The 16552-nt window shown below is 43.1% G+C and overlaps 1 protein-coding gene across 1 annotated transcript in view; it reads right to left on the bottom strand.

Moving 5' to 3' along the window:
• DCSTAMP (dendrocyte expressed seven transmembrane protein) overlaps positions 1 to 14745 on the bottom strand; it is a 35812-nt gene extending 21067 nt beyond the window's left edge. The window contains exons 1-2 of the mRNA XM_054985899.1: positions 14576 to 14745; positions 1270 to 1693 (exon numbers count right to left, since the gene is read on the bottom strand). Coding sequence (XP_054841874.1) covers positions 1270 to 1693; positions 14576 to 14745 — 594 coding nt within the window. The remainder of the gene's footprint in view (positions 1 to 1269; positions 1694 to 14575) is intronic.
• Positions 14746 to 16552: the final 1807 nt, after the last annotated feature.

The raw sequence follows: 16552 nt of genomic DNA, 5'->3' as shown, positions 1-16552 counted from the left end.
TAAATGTATCCAGGATGATGCCTGTCTTGAAGGTATTGGCCCATACATTTCTGTTTGCCCCTTCAATGGGGGCAGCTATTGTTGTACAGGAGTTGAATCAGTTTCCAGATCCATACTCCTGACACTCTTGAGGCAATTGAGACAATAACTGCAGTCTTAATAGTCATGGTCACGGCTTCGTAAGCTCTTGTTAGCCTGGCCTCTCTCCTCTTGTCTAAGTGGTCTCTGACTGATCCTTACCCATCTTCTGACCAGAGCCCAGATGACTGAAGTGTAGCCACTGGAGCTTCCATCGCAGGTACCTGCAACAACTCATAGCAAAGAAAGGTAGCGAGTATAGTTTGTTTCGTTTTGTTTTGGGAATAAGTTTGGGGATTATTGATTGGCGTATGGTTTAGACCACTCAGCCTTGAACCTTCTCCCTAAATATTCTGTAAATGGGAGGACCTTTTCTGAGGAACCTCCACTAGGAAGAGACTCTGTTACCCTGGGCTGGATTTGGTATTCCCAGTCTAAGGGTCCTACTCCCCCAAGGGTAATTTCTACCGCTCTAAGGCTGAGAATGTCTTAGATAGTAAATACTGGTAGACCTCAGATTCTGACAGCTGGGCTGACTGTTCTGGGAGGGATATTTCCTCCTCTTCCACATCTGAAGGAATTCATCCTTCTCCTGGTCATTACAGCCTCTATCCGAGGGCGATCCCCCTGCTCCGTGGGGATCCCTGACTGATAAACATCACAAACTGCCTTATTCTGACTCAGACCATCCGTCAGTGTTATCTCCTCAGACTGGCAGCAAGTCACCAGGGTCTCAGAAAGAGGTTTTTCCCCTCATCTACCTGATCTTTTAAACCGGAGTTAATGGGGAACAAACCTGGATCCTTTGCATACAAAGCAGAAGCTCTTCCACAGAGCTACAGTCTTACTCATGGAGGGAGGAGGAGGTAGACCCACACCACTATTTCCTCCCTCCTGGTTAGTCTTAAGAGTTAAAAAGTCCAAAGACACCGGCAAATTTGCGCCCTTTATACATTACCCATCTGACAGGGAAAGGCAGGGCTAGATCCTGTTGTAAAGGCAGGGCTAAACAAAAAGGGGAAAGGCCTGCTGTAAAATCTCCAGCCAGGAGTTTGGCATGCGCACATTCACGTGGTGCCAGGGGTTAAGGAGATTCCTGGAATCTTTATAGGGCCAAGGTGCTTCTGACTGGCAAAGTAACAGGATGGCCGACAGGACTGCAGGGGACAGGCTATTGTCAGGGTGACTCACGGTTTCCTCAGGCCCATCTCGGCTGGAGCTCTGCGCGGTGCCTCTTTGTTCCAGATGATCTTCTCCTGCTGGAAGAATGGCAACCGCGTCCTTGGGTTTGCACGGGAAAGATTCTGCCGCTGCAGCGTTTCCTGCCGAAATGGAGCTCCGCCGATCAGCGTCGCCCTCAGCCAGCTGGATGGGGCACCCTGCCTTTTCTGCCTCCCGGCGATCAAGACGGGGCCATTTTGGAGGCTTAGGTTCAGCCTGAGACTTTTTCTTGCCGGGGGGCCGTGCAAGCCTTGGAGGATTGCCGGCGCCAGCCGGTTGCGTTTCTGCCGTTGGCAGGACGGTTCCATGTGAGCAACCTGCTGTCGGTTCTAAGAAGCTGTCTTCTGAGTCCAAAGTCTCCCTAGATGCCGTGGCTTCTTTTGCCTTTTTTCCCCTCAAGAGAGGGAAAAAGGAAAGTGAAAGTAAGAAGACAAAGAACAGGAGGCACAGCAAAAAAGTGCAGTCAATAGTAGAAAGAATTAGGCAATAGAAAAGATTAAGGCACTGTAAAAGAAATCTAGCAGAAGCTAAGCAGAATAGATAGACTAAGAGTTAAGAAGGGAATGTAGGTAGCAGAGCTAGCCTAGCATAGAACTGCTCTCCCCGGAGGCAGGAAAGAACTGAAGCGAGAGGGTGGTCCCACAGGCTAGACAGGAAGAGGAAGAAAGTTAGTTCCTGCCTCCCTGATTGGATGGTGGGAATCACCCCCCAAGATGTCCTCCGCCTCAGAGGGAGAAGTGTGGATTCAGCCAGTGTCTGGAATAAATGCATTCCTAACAGGGGAATCAATTGATCCCATAAAAATACACGAAGAAAACGAAATGCACAGACATATCAGACTGGCTGAACACATTGTCTAGTTTAAGTATCTTGTCACTGGTGGCATAAACTGCCTTCTTCTTTGTTCCACCAGTATAGACAGAGAGACAGCACAGAGTCAATGGGAAGGTGGCTCTTTCACAGATTATTTGAATTCAAGAACCAAAATTATGCCCTTGCCACAGTTCTAGCAGGAAATGGGGGAGGGGTTCATCTCCTCCCCTAGTGTCAGGTGGGTTTCCAAGGACCATTTTAGAGGTGTTGCTCTTCCTAGTTGGCCAAAGCTATTTTGTTCATCTGACTCAACAAATTTGGGGGCAGTTACACTGTTCCTTCTGAGATAAACAATCCACTTACCCATTAGTTATCCCTTTCCAGCAGCATTGTGGAATTTTGACAAGAATTCCTCCTTCCACAGAGGAAACATACTTTAGGGAACAGGTGTAGGCAGTGGCGCAACAAAAGCAGAACTTCTTTTAACTGAATTCGCCTCTTACATTTTGAAATCCAAATGTGTGCCTTTCCTTGCAGCCTCTATGTCTTCTTGCTTATTTATACACAATTAAAATACCCTGGAGATGATAATGATTTAATATATCCATTTCAGCTCAGCTGAACCAAACCCACTGCATCCCTCTCCACTGAATCTTGAGAGTTCAAGCCCTTGATCTAGCCCCTATGGCTAGCGGAAACAGGTCACAGGACTGCTTGACAGCTCGCTTACTACAATAGCTGTCTTGGTTATGAAAGTCTATAGTCTGGAAAGGAGTCAAGAAGCACCTGAAGAAGTTCGCTTATTTGAACCACTGAGGTTTTGTTGCTGTTAAACTGAAATTTGCAAACACTTAGAAAACCATTTTTGATACTCCAAGCAAACGCATTCAAAAAGTACCAGGGAAAAAATAACGCAGTAGCCAAGAAGGTTTCTTAACAATATTTGTCAAATCTTTGTAAGTATGTTATGTATGTTCTTGTTACCTCTACATAATCAGCTTATAAACACAGCTCAGTGGGTATAAAAGGACAGAGCTGACATATAAAACTTGCTCAGGAGTGACTATGACAATGTAATGGGAGCTGCCAGCTCAGTGCTTTGATTAACAGGCCCCGTAAATGCTCCTCCTTGTATTCCCCTTTGCCTCTGCCTGCTGGTGCAGTGCAGCTGTATTAACACAGCGTATTGGGCACGTGATGCAGCTGCAGCAACCCCTGCATTTCTGACCTCTTTTCTTTCCACCCGAATCCATTAATTCCCTGCATAGAATAATTATCATTTGTTCCCAGCGTAAAGCCTGGCCAACATTCAGGGATAGCACAGCTCTGTCGCGTTTCCTCTCAAAAGCCTGGGATTGATTTACGGAGGATTTTCAATTAATGTACTGTTCGTAAGATGATCTGGGAGCTACTGGGATATACAGTGTTAATTTATGTTCCCGGCAACTTGGGGAAGGCTTCGCTAGGTGGCCCATTCTGTGTAAGGAACAATGAGCACGAATGCATTCAAACACACAGTGGGTGTAAACCAATTTCATTTATTGTTCTTATCTGCAGGAGTCTTCCTGACCAGTCAGCTAATGGTGGGGCTGCCAACCCTGAGTTGGCAGGGAAATACCTGGATATTTGGGGAAAGGGGAAGGGCATCCGTGGGGTATAATTCTAGAGTCCACCCTCCAAAGCAGTCATTTTCTCCAAGGGAACTGATCTCTGTAGACTGGAGATCACTTGTGATTCTGGGAGATCTCCAGACCCTACCTGGCGGTTGGCAACACTAACTAGTTTGCAACATTTCAATTTCAGAGTGTAAACAGAGAGAGACTACTTTATAAATAGAGCAAGATTTGGGTCCAGTAGCTCCTTAGAAACTAACCAGATTTCTAGGGCATGCGTTTTTGAGAGTTAGAGCTCCCTCCATCAGATATATGAAGTGGAAAAAGCCGCTCCATATATCAGATGAAGGGAGCTTTGACTCTCAAAAACTCCTATCCTGGAAATCTGGTTGGGCTCTGTGGTGTTACTGGACCCAAATCTTTCTCTTCTACGACAGACCAACATGGCTACTTACCGGAAATTACTTTGTAAACAGCTCTCTGGAAATAATGTTTTCTTTTGGAGTCTGAAGAGGAGAGTTGCACTGAACTCTTTCACTTTTAAGAGAAATGGAAGGAGGAAAAGTTCTGTATTTTTTTAAAAGCTCCAATAGGTATCAGCAATTATGAGATACCATATAGATGTATTCAGGGCTTTTTTTCTGGGAAAAGAGGTGGTGGAACTCAGTGGGTTGCCCTCTGAGAAAATGGTCACATGGCTGGTGGCCCCCTGATCTCCAGACTGAGGGGTTTAGATTGCCCCCCCGCTCTCAACTCCCCTCTGTCTGGAGATCAGGGGGTGGGGCCACCAGCCATGTGACCATTTTCAAGAGGTTCTGGAACTCCGTTCCCCCGCGTTCCCCCTGAAAAAAAGCCCTGGATGTATTTATATGATCCTGCCCCACAAAAAGAAGGGTGGCAATGGTGAGTTAAACAAAAAATAAGCATCACAATCAGGTTTTATCTCCTGGCCGTACATCCCATCTCGTTATATCTAAGCAACATTTTGACAGAAGGTAACACATTTTTTCTGTATACGGAGTGAGGCATCCTTCCTTCTATTTTTTTCCATTTTGCTGGGGGCCCTGCAAATCTGTACTGAAGCATATGGAGACTTTCCATTTCATCTCAGCGATGATGCAAGAGATTTGCAGTGCTACCCCAAGCAAAGTTACACACATTTATTTCAATGGGTTTAGAAGGGTGTAACTCTGTTTATGGTTGCAGCTTTTGGGGGCAGCTGTTTTCTCACTGAATGGCACCAAAATCCTTCTAAACCATTGACATTCTGAGTTGTCCCTCAGTTGCTCTACACACAACAACAACAGACCCTGAAAAAGGTGAGTGTCAGCAGGTGCACATGGCGCAAAACATGGCTAAGGGAAAGGGGGGAGGTGGCGGCATTAAAGTAATCCTGCTTTTTGTTCACTTTTTTCTTTTTCTATAGTACCAATAAATTATTACCGTTGGTGCCATATTTCCTTGTGCTTACTCCCAGGGAAGTGTCTTTCAAATTGACTGAAATCTTCCAGGACTTTTATCAAGTTCAATTGATTGAACAGAACCCCCGCCCCCCACAGAGCACTTTTCCTTGTAGCTATCTCAAGTGCCTTGATTTTGGGGTGAGGAGAGACCAGTGCCTGGGTAATGCTGTAAAATAAACCAAGATGCACCCTAACAGGTCTACTCAGATATAAGTCCCATGTTATTCAACAGTGCTTACTCCTACAGAAGTGTTTTTCAAATTGCATCCTATGATTGAAATCTCCCTTCCCAATGTTTTGAAAGCTGACAGGTGGGGAGGGGAGGGGTCTCTCCTTGTGAGGACCTGATTGGCAGGGCTGGGAGGAGAAGACGCACTCAGTCCATTGTGCTCATTCCCTGTCCCGCCAACAGAGTTAATTGATATTGTCCAGGCTCTCTCCTGTTGGAGTCTGATTGGTGAATGCTGTTCAGGAAAACAAGAGGATGTGAGGTGGGCCCAGTGTCTGCCTGCTACTGTGAGGTATGAACTGAAACAAAACACACAAATGTTTGGGTGGGAGGGACTCATTGCAATTTAGTTTCCCAAATTTGGTTCAGTGTTCAGAAGCTGTTTTAACAAAACAAAACAGCACTTTCCGGGTGTATTTTCAGCTAATTTTTTCTGTTATGTACATCCCGTACATGCAATCCTATGCTGGAGTCCCAGGGTTCTAACTCACAGGAAATGTATAGATTTCTCATTGTCCAAGGAATATAGGAAGACTTTCTTCTCTTTCCCCTCCTAACAGCTACCATCCTATGCAACATTTGCAAGGATTCCAAAGCATTCTTCTCAGAATTTGCCACTTAAAGTCAGGCCCCATGTTTACACATGAAGCTAACATTTAATAGTTCATTACATTCTTGAGTCATTCTAAAATACCTTTCCCATTGATTTCGTTGGGTGCTGGATCAATACAAAAGACACTGGAAATTCTGACTAGTCAATGATTCATAATCCTGTCCATATTTTGTACTGGCGACTTGCATGCAATAAGTAAAATCGACATTTTTGAAAATGCATTTTTGTGCAATTACTCCAGTCCCCAGAGTGCATCAATGAGATAGATTATAACTGCCAAGCAATACAGTTTCCCCGGAAGCTGGTTTTGCTGCAGTAACTGGGTTAATTTAAACAACTCCTTTTGGCACTAGTGGCTAAATTAATGCAGTGTTGGTGAATCTCATTTACAAAGCTATGGGTAAGAACAAAGTCACAAGTGAATATGTATAAAAAGGGAACCACCTCATTTTGCATAAAAATTAAATGTGACCTGAATAGCCCAGATGAACCCAGTCTTGTCAGATCTTGGAAGCTACATGGGGTCAGCACTGGTTAGCACTTGGGTTAGGACTTGGAGACCATCAAGGAAAACCAGGGTTGCTACGCAGAGGCAGGAAATGGCAAACCATCTCTGTTAGTCTCTGCCTTGAAAACACCAGCGGGGGGCATCATAATTCAGCTGCAACTTCATGGAACTTTACACACACAGACACAGTACAAACTAGTAAAAAAGATATGGTCACAATATTTTTATAAAAGAGCACAGGGAAAGAGAGAGTCCTGTCTCCTGGGCAGGCATGTGGAACCAGCAGTGGGACAAATTACCTTCCCCCTTGGCCATTTTTTGCTCCTGAAAATGGCAAGAGATAGAAGGGGACAAAAAACCCTCCCTTCTGCCATGCCATACTCTGCAACAGAATTGAGCCCCCAAGCAATTGTTAGGGGTGTGCACTAAAAAAAAATGTATTATTGGGATTCAGATATCTGGAATACCATATATATTCAGTATTCATCATAATACTCTGGTCCATAAATACCAGTATAGTGTTTGAATTCAGGTTTTATTTGGAATACTGATTATATTCAGCTCTAGTATTCCCTATGGAGAAAACCTTTCTGGGGGGCGAGAGGGATCATTTTTCAAGCAAGCTATACCAAAATCACAGAGAACCTCGTCCTGCCTGTCTACTGAAGACCCTCAAGTTTTAAGTGAACTGGACCCTTTGGCCCCTGGACCAGCTGCCTCCAGCCATTCTTCATTGTTTCCTATGCGGGGAGGACCATGGCTTTCTCCAGGACACAGGAAGCCTTAGCCAAACACAAAACAGTGACCAATGACTAGAAGCCTCCCAATGCAAACAGAACCAACAAAGCCCAACAGAACCAATGTCAAACCAGAGAATCCCAGCAGAACCAAACTGAAGCAAGAGACACTGTCACAAGCCCAACAGAAACCAGTGTCACTCAAAGATGCCAGGCAGGACCCAGGGCCACTGCAAGCCCAAGAGAACCAATATCAAATCACATAAGCCAAGCATCCAACCCAGCAAGCCAGTAATATCAAGGCAGCAGCCAGGCCTGGCAATGGGATATGGCAAGCAAATAGCACTAACAAACACCCGTTATTTTCAATTTCCATCTACAACATTTCTGCTTAGTTTGCTGGAGATCATCCTAGAAAGAAATTATTTTAAATTTAATGACCAGTTTTACTATCAAGGCAAGGGGGTGGCAATGGGCTGCTCTGTAGCCCCCTCTATAGCCAACTTATTTATGTCCTGTCTTGAGAGTGATCACATTTTACACCCGGGGGTCAACCCCTTCTTTCGGGACATCATATTCTATCACTGATACACTGATGATGTCATCATGATATTGACGAGCGTGACACGAGCCGAACCATTGCTACATTGGATGAACCATATAGATACGAATATCAAATTTACCTGGGAGGGCAATGCGCAATGTGTGAATTATTTGGATGTGGTCATCTATAAAAACACCAGTACCACTTTGGCAGTTCACCCTTTCAGGAAAGCCACGGACAAATATTCATATTTACATTTTGAATCCTTCCACCCCGGGCATTTGAAGAAAAACACCCCTCAAGGTCAATACTTACGCCTACGACGCAATTCCACCAGCACACATCACTACCGTTGGCACTCCGCGACTTTGGATCATGCCTTCTTAGCAAGGGGTTATCCAACAGCATGTATTGCGTCAGCTAGACGTAGAGCCTTGGAAACTCATCGTAGTGACCTACTGAAGGATCGGTCAATAGACACTCGGATCAAGTGGGCGCTAGACTATTCTCCAATGTCAGGCAACATAAATCGCATAATTAAACGCCATTGGCACTTGATCAGAGTGATACCGGGCTGTGAGGATGTACCCGCTATAGGCTACCGCCGTTCTAGAAACATTAAAGACATGCTGATCAGATCAGAATATAAGCGTAACATCCAACGCTCAAGACTTCCGCATGGTCATTATCCGTGCAGCGACTGCTGTGTCTGTGGTTTGATGGTGCAACTTGAGAATATTCGTCACCCCATTATGGGGTCTTTAGATTCCGGTGTGAATTTTTCTAACTGTAAAACACAGAATGTAATTTATATTATCCAATGTAAGTGTGACTTATGCTATGTAGGCAGTACCACCAGATCTCTTAGGGTGAGAGTACAGGAACATCTGTCTTGTATCAGAATGGGGGCTATGGAAGCACTGCTGGTCTCTCATTACATCAATGTTGGCCACCAACCGCGGGACATGAGAATCTCGGTACTCAAGACAGTAGAATTGCCTCTCCAAGCGGATTGTTCCCAGCGCTTATTACAACTGGAAATGGAATTTATTTACAGACTGAATAGTATGGCCCCTGTGGGTCTTAATAATGATATGGACCTTTCATGTTTGCTGTAACTTTTCATCTTGCCTTTAATTTGTGTTTGCACTAGAATGTCTATTTCAAGTAACTGTACCTTTAAGTAAATGGTTGTATATAAGTCCTAATCAACTACTGCCAAGTCACTGGCTTGTTGGACCATTCCCATTGTGGCTGTTTTTCCAACTGTGGCTGTGATTTTGTCTGTTGGTTTGGTGAACCTTTCTAGTCAGCCCCTGTGTGTGTGGCACTTGGTGAGATTATTGCTTAATTTTTTCCATTGTGTTTATTTATATGTGGATATAGGTGGGATGTGAATTATGCTTTGTTTGATTTAATTTTTTACAGATTATTGCCCTGAGGAAGCATTGGCCTGTGAAACGGGGATAGAAATTATGCAAGCATGAACCCGGCGGCTCTTGCATAGGAGTCAATTGTGTCAAGATACTCGGTGCACCACCCACATATGGACATTAATTTCATTATGAACTGAATACAATCATATTGCCTTTATTGCAGTCTGAACCAACTTTGTTGTATATGGTTCTACTCATTGTAGTATTTATTGTATTGGTCTCTGACCTTGAGTCTTTGTATAGAAGACAATTAGCTTTTGTAATTAATTTTTTCTCATATATATGTTATTTATACTGGTGATTTTGCACTTTAACTACTATATAATACATCATATTTTTCATAACTGCTTTGCAATTTCCTTGCTGCCTTCCCTTTCTTGTAAGCAAATAGCACTGACAAACACACACTCACACACACACACACACACAGAGTAATGCTGCCTCCATGCCCCCTCCTCCTGTTGCCATTGAACCCTGGGAAGACTGCAAGGGAGAGGGGGACAAGCTGCTGAAACCTTTAAAATGAGATTTTTGGATATTCCTGAATATATCTGAATCATTCAGGAATGTAAATACCGGTTTATTCTAATATACCCAAACACATTTATTCAAATATACCCCAATATTATTTGGGTATATTTGGATATACACAAATAATACCAAATAGGCATTGGGGGGGGGGTATATTTGGATCGGGAATACACACTCCTAGCAATTTTTAATGTTAAGTCTCCAGTCTCGCTTGTAATGTGAGTCTGGTCAGATGAACCCACCAACTGACCTGTGTTACACAGTTTGTGTAATGAGGACCTGTGAACTTGGAAGTGGATGCATGTGCCATTTTATAAGCCACAGCTTTGGGGTGAAATTTTATGCAATTATACCAACTATTTTTAAAGGGAAAACTGTTATTACCACCTTAGATTTAGGTCCACCAACTTATCCATGGAATTTCATGCTGATGGTTTCTTTATTGCATCCTAGTGCCATCAGAAAGTCATCCTATGTACCATCGTAACACCCCATATTTTCAAGCATGGCATCCCACAATGAGGTGGGGAAAGAGGAAATGACAAGATCAGAAGGGTTCCCTTACAGACCTTAGGGATCTTTCCTCCAAGTTGTGTAAGAAAATAGTTACTGTCCCACAAACCAGTATAGTCAAGGGATGTGCAAGCAATACTGCTTTTCCACTACCAACAAACACTTAAAGCAGAGAGCAGCACATAACCAGAAGCAGCTGCCAGTTAAAGTAAAAGGAAGCCAGACCTGATTGATTGATTGGTTTGTTTGTTTATTATAGTCCTCGTTTAGGAAGCGGGGGGAGGGGGGAGAATTGTGCTAGTGGAAGAAGAGTCAATACCAAGTAATGTACAGCGCAGTCTCGTGGCAGTTACTCCGGTCTAAACTCACTGAAATCAACGGGCTTACACTGGGGTAGCGCTGTGTAGGACTGTGTTGATAGTGTATTTATTGTATACAATGCAATGGAACAGTCTGTTTCCCCTCTGATATTTCTGTGTGTTCGTTTAGTTTTATGGGGTTGAGTCCACCCCTGACTCCCTGCCCAGTTCTGTTAGAATTGCAGACTGCATGAGCTCCCATGCCCTGAAATCGGTGGCTTTTATACCTGTATCTTTTTTCTAATAAATGGAGGAAGTTTTGAAGACACCAATTTCTGTTGTTTCAGGTGGGTAACCATATTGATCTACAGTAGATCACCAAGATTATAACAAAAGGAGCTTTGAGTCTTGAAAGATTAAACCCTGAAAACTTTGTTGGTCTTTAAGTTGCTACTGGCCTTGAATCTTGCAATTTCTGTTTTGGAAATCTAACAGCAGAAACCCATGTGAGTACCCCATTCTTGACGTGCAAGCAAAAGGGAGCATCCTGTGGTGTCAGAAGTGGTCCTGTTTCTTCTTTGAGACTCCAGCACTGTCTCACAAACAACAACCACTTCCCAAGTTGCCAGAGCACGGTCGCAATCTGAGTCCACTTGCTTTCCTAACGGTATCAGACTGTATTTATTTCCTGAATTTATATATTGCCTTTTAATCTGGATATTCACACCAGGTTACAATTTAAAATATGAAATAAATTGGCTCACGCTGTTGCTGGCCTTAGTGGAAAAGTTCCAATGGATCTGAGCTAATGAAGTCTAGAAAATTGCAGCATGATTGTCCATGAGATTGTACTAGAATTAGAGCTCACATGACTGCTTTGTGCTTTCAGTAAACCATTTAAAATATTTATTCAGAATACCAAAATGGAAACATTTGAAGATGTTAGTAATTCCTTACAGGTTACTAATACATTGATCCCAAATTAGCAGAAACGGAATCCTAATTTAGAAGAGATCTTATTATGCTCCGGTTTTATTATAACGAAGTAAGACTGAAATCTCAAAGGAAGATAAATCAGTTTGACTAAGAGTATTGGAAAGGTATTCCCTACACTAATCTATGTCTGAATAGATCTCCTATTAGTTAAGTGTCTGAGATATAAACCTCCTTATGATACTTTCCGTAAATAGCACTCAGTGCCTTCCCACCAATACCCCCGTATTTCAAGGAGACTGGCTGTTATTTCCATTTTGAGTGTCTTGCCCATCAGTGCTTATGTTCTGTCTGTGTGATGGAAAGAGACAAAAATTAGAATGGGTGGTTTTGCTAAAAGCTTTTAATACAATTATGGTAAAGATAAAGCCCACCAGGACCAATTTGAATATATGAAGATTGGAAGTAGAAAATGAAAGAGATTAAACTCAGCTCTCTCGATATTCCCGACATATAGATTCTCAGAATCAAAAGGCAATGATAGCCCTGCTATATTGTCTGGGATATTAAATAACTCAGATATAGGGGAGACAATTGGTCCGCAGAGTAAAACTACACTGTATTTGTAAAATAATGGCTTGTATCTTATCACGCCACTAAGCAATGTTTTATGTCTAAGGAGACTTCCTCTAGCCTAAAGTAGGATACTGCATACTGTTTAACAGAATTACAGGCACTGAGGGGGGGGGGCACTGTCTGCACCAAAATGTGTGCAAAAAAAGCTGTTAACAGATACACCCTCCAAGATTCCTTATTAACAGAATCAGTGCTGTAGCAATATGGAGAAAAACCCAATATAACCAATGTCTTCCCACCTTGAGTTTATGTATCCACTTTTGCTCATTTTGGACATAGCTAATAAAACAAATTTTGCACATAGGGGTGCTATATAACCTGGGGGAAAAAAGTCTTGCCCCCTTAATAAAGGCTTAATGGGGAGTTATTTACCATGTGCTGTTATTTACCTCCATGCCATGAAAAGCTTCACCTGCTGATTTCCACATATTAAGAATTTATTAAGAGAGCCAGTTTGGTGTAGTGGTTAAGAGCACGGGACTCTAATCTGGAGAACCAGGTTTGATTCCCCACTCCTCCACTTGAAGCCAGCTGGGTGACCCTGGGTCAGTCACAGCTTCTAGGAGCTCTCTCAGCCCCATGCACCTCACAGGGTGTTTTGTTGTAGGGATAATGATAACATACTTTATAAACCGCTCTGAGTGGGCATTAAGTTGTCCTGAAGGGCGGCATATAAATAGAACCTTATTATTATTATTTTCTCTCCAGGTTGATGGAAACCCTACATACAGCTGAATAATAAATGATATGTCTTTCTCAATTAAACAGCAGTGGTTATATTCTAGATCTTTCATAAACAAATTTGAACCAGCTATGGCTGTCAGGCCACCTGCTATGGCAAGAGGCCACCAGCTGGCAGTCCCTGTTGCCCATTGCTGCTCTGAATAGTGGCAGAACAAAAGAAAAACCACTGGTGACACTGGCTGCATCATTCACTAGTCACTTCACTTCCAGGAAAAACCCATAAGTGACATAGAGTAGCTCTAGGAATCACCAGAAACTCTATGATTTTATCACAGTTCAATCAACCAGAAATTTATTACAATCTTGATTGATTGATTTTATCACAGAGTTTCTGGAGATTCTAGAGCTATTCTATGTCACTTATGGGTTTTCCACAGAAGTGACATGGAGATGCAGCCAACGTTACACACCCTCCCAACCCAACTTTCCTGGCAGTTGCAATGCTCAGCAACCTAGCACTAGCAGTTGTTTAGCAAGAACAACTTTTATTCAACCTTCTTAAAGCAGTATAGCCTCTTCTGCATGGTGAACGTTACATTGGGCTTTCTGCGTATTCTGTAGAATTAAAGAATCAAAGCAGTATGGGACCAGAACTGATGAATACAGCAAATCCACTCCTCATGGGCTGAATACGCAGAAAGCCCAATGTAAAGTTCACCATGAGGAAGAGACCAAAGTCTGGAGAGAAATTGATGCAGTATGGAGCCAGGCCCAATGATAAGGCCCTGTGCCAAAAAGACCTATGAAATGAACTTTGGTGCTCTCTGTGGTAGTCTGAAAGAATGCACTCCTGGTTTGTTCTGTGCATTCCCCCTCTGTTTGTGTTTATTTTTTAGCATATTCCCCATTCCTGGGAAAATATCCGTGCAAACATCCCTGCAGAAATGTTTGTTGGTGGAATGTCTTGCTTTTGCTGTTCTGTTGTCTTCAGCTCAAGCTGTGCTCCTCTCTTTTCTACGACCACACTGTGTCAATATTCTGTTCCTGAAACTCCTTGCTGCAGGATCTGAATCTCATGCTGCTGAGCTCTTACATGGGCCGTTTCCACATGGCTCCCCGCTGCTTGTAACAACCCCGAATATCGCAAAAAAACCTGCGGAAGATCGCATTTTCTTGCGCAAGATTTGCGCGACGTCACGTGACATTGTGCAAATCTTGCACGAGAAAATGCAATCTTCCGTGTTTTTTGCGCGATCTTCCGGGTTGTTAGGAGCAGCGGGGAGCCATGTGGAAACGGCCGTGGTCGCCTTCCTCCAAAAGCTTAAGCAACTTTGTTCCTCTGTCTGAGTATGCTTTTTGCTTGATTTTCAAGTTCATAATGTTTTCCCAGATTTCCTCTTCTTTGAGGGTGTTGCCCACTTGCTGGAAATCAGCTATTGGTTCATTAACAACTAGACAAGTGACTCTTCTCCCACTCTTAAAGTGCTTCTGCAGCTCCACAAGCTCCTTCATTAGTCTGTTTTGCCTTTCTGTTAACCTTTTCACATATGTTTTCTACTAATCTACTTGACTCCAGGAAATATGTGGACATGCTTTTAAATCCCCATTCTCTTTGGTAAATGTTGCGTATTTAGCTGGTGCGTATAAGCAGCCCATCACTGGATAGACTATCATCACAAAATCTGTGTCTTACAGTTTTTGCTCTCCTAGAACATTAAGTTTACCAGTCACTAGCAATTTCAGTATCTGTCATGCCAAACATCCAAGAACGGATTTTTGCAGGAGTTTTTGTGACGTGAAATTCCAGAGGATGAACAGAGAGGCAACATTTGGATTGACATCTGCCCGACTCATTCAACACCCCTTCACATTCCGACAGAGTTGGTAGTCCCATGGTTTCTAACATACCTAATTTGCTAGCATTTTCTAATAGACTTGTGCTGCCATGCAGTTGACTTGGGCTTCTAAAACATTTGCTGTTTATCATATAAATAACTCAGTCAAAAACACACACATGGCTTGGTTCATAACTAAGCTCATTCCATTCAGTAACATACACACTAAGTAAAACAAATAGATACAGCAGAACAGCAGATTCAGTATAACCATCTGATTAAGTGAAAAAAATCTGCAGTTTAATGTGGACACATTCAAATATGTAACAGCATATAAGTTTTATATATATTACAAATACGTGAAAGCATGAACTGGCCATAGACACCCATGCCCTGTTTACATCTACACTAGACAAAAGGATTTCTGCCTGTGGGGTGCAACTTTCTCACTTCCTTCCTGCTGTGGCAACCTGAAATGCGTCCCAAAACGCTATTCCTAGGGGACAGGAGACCCTCAGGAACGGGACTGGGGGGGGGAGCATTTGGGGCTGCTGCAGGAGGAAGGAGGTGAAAGTCACATTTCATAGGCAGAGATTTTTGCATCCATGGGGAAATTCTGGTGGATTCAAACCAATATAACTAGAGTTACATTAGGTGGGAATGAGGGGGTGGTTTTTAATAACAGTCAGGCCCACTGAAATAGAAGCAGTTTTGCTGTGTTGCAGCAATGAACCCATTATACATTTTACTTATTTCTTTCTCAGCAAAAATCACTGTCTACTTATTAGCCAGTTGATGATGTATTTCTTTCCTTATCCTATTGATCCTGTCAGCAGCAGGGAGTAGACAATTTATTAGGAATGTATCAGCCTTCCAGCCACGTTCTATCTGATAATGTTCCCCTTTCCCAAAAAGAAAACAATTGGACTTCGAAATTTTACCTTCTTTGAGTTCCGCCCAGAAGTTTTATACTCAGGTCTTTTACATACACAGTCCATTCTCTGACTTCTGCCAACATCACAGTGTGTACCTTTAAAACTTTCCCCTTCTCCTGTTTATCACGTTCTTCAGCAGTTCCAAAGGGGCCCAACAAACAGAAGCCTCTCTACTTCAATGTATAGATGGTTTTCTTTTCTGGGGGAGATCTCTGAGCATGTCAAGAGTGCTACATATCCAATGCTCTTAGTACAATTCAAATGTATGTTCATCCCTGAGAGTTCTTATTTCTCCACTGTACAGAAGCTGGGTGTGCAGAACATTCCTAAGCATGTCTTCTCAGAAGTAAGTCCTCTTGTGCTCAGTGGTGCTTCTTACTCCCTAATAAGCATGTTTAGGATCACAGTCTTAGTTCATCAGTGACTGCATTACCTAATGGAGGCTATGCAAAGGTGTGAGGGTCTGGGTTTTAATGCCAAGTCCCTACTGCTTGCTGCCTTTAGGGATTTGTCAGCTTTTCAACATAATTTTGAGCAAATGCATTACAACAACTAAAACAGCATATACGGATTCATAATGTCCCCTCCTACTAGCTGAGGATTCTTGCTCTTCTTGTAGCAGAAAGAATTCATAGGATGCCACCAGCTAATCATTCTAATAAACAATGGATAATAGTGAATAATCCTTAGTTTGGATACAAATGCAGCATCCCAGATCACGTGGCACCTGTGCAGCACACGAGGCCACACTGGGGAGAGAAGGGGAGGCAAAAATCACCCTTTCTGTATCTTCCATTAGCAGAAGCTGACTCTCAGAAGAGGTACAAGCAGGGCTTTTCTTCTAGGAAAAGAGGTGATGGAACTCAGTGGGTTGCCTTTAGAGGGCAATCTAAACTCCCCTCTGTCTGGAGATCAGGGGGCGGGGCCACCA

The sequence above is a fragment of the Eublepharis macularius genome, chromosome 7, assembly GCF_028583425.1.
Source record: "Eublepharis macularius isolate TG4126 chromosome 7, MPM_Emac_v1.0, whole genome shotgun sequence".
Classification (NCBI taxonomy): Eukaryota; Metazoa; Chordata; class Lepidosauria; order Squamata; family Eublepharidae; genus Eublepharis; species Eublepharis macularius.
This window is presented reverse-complemented; position numbering and strand designations above follow the sequence as displayed.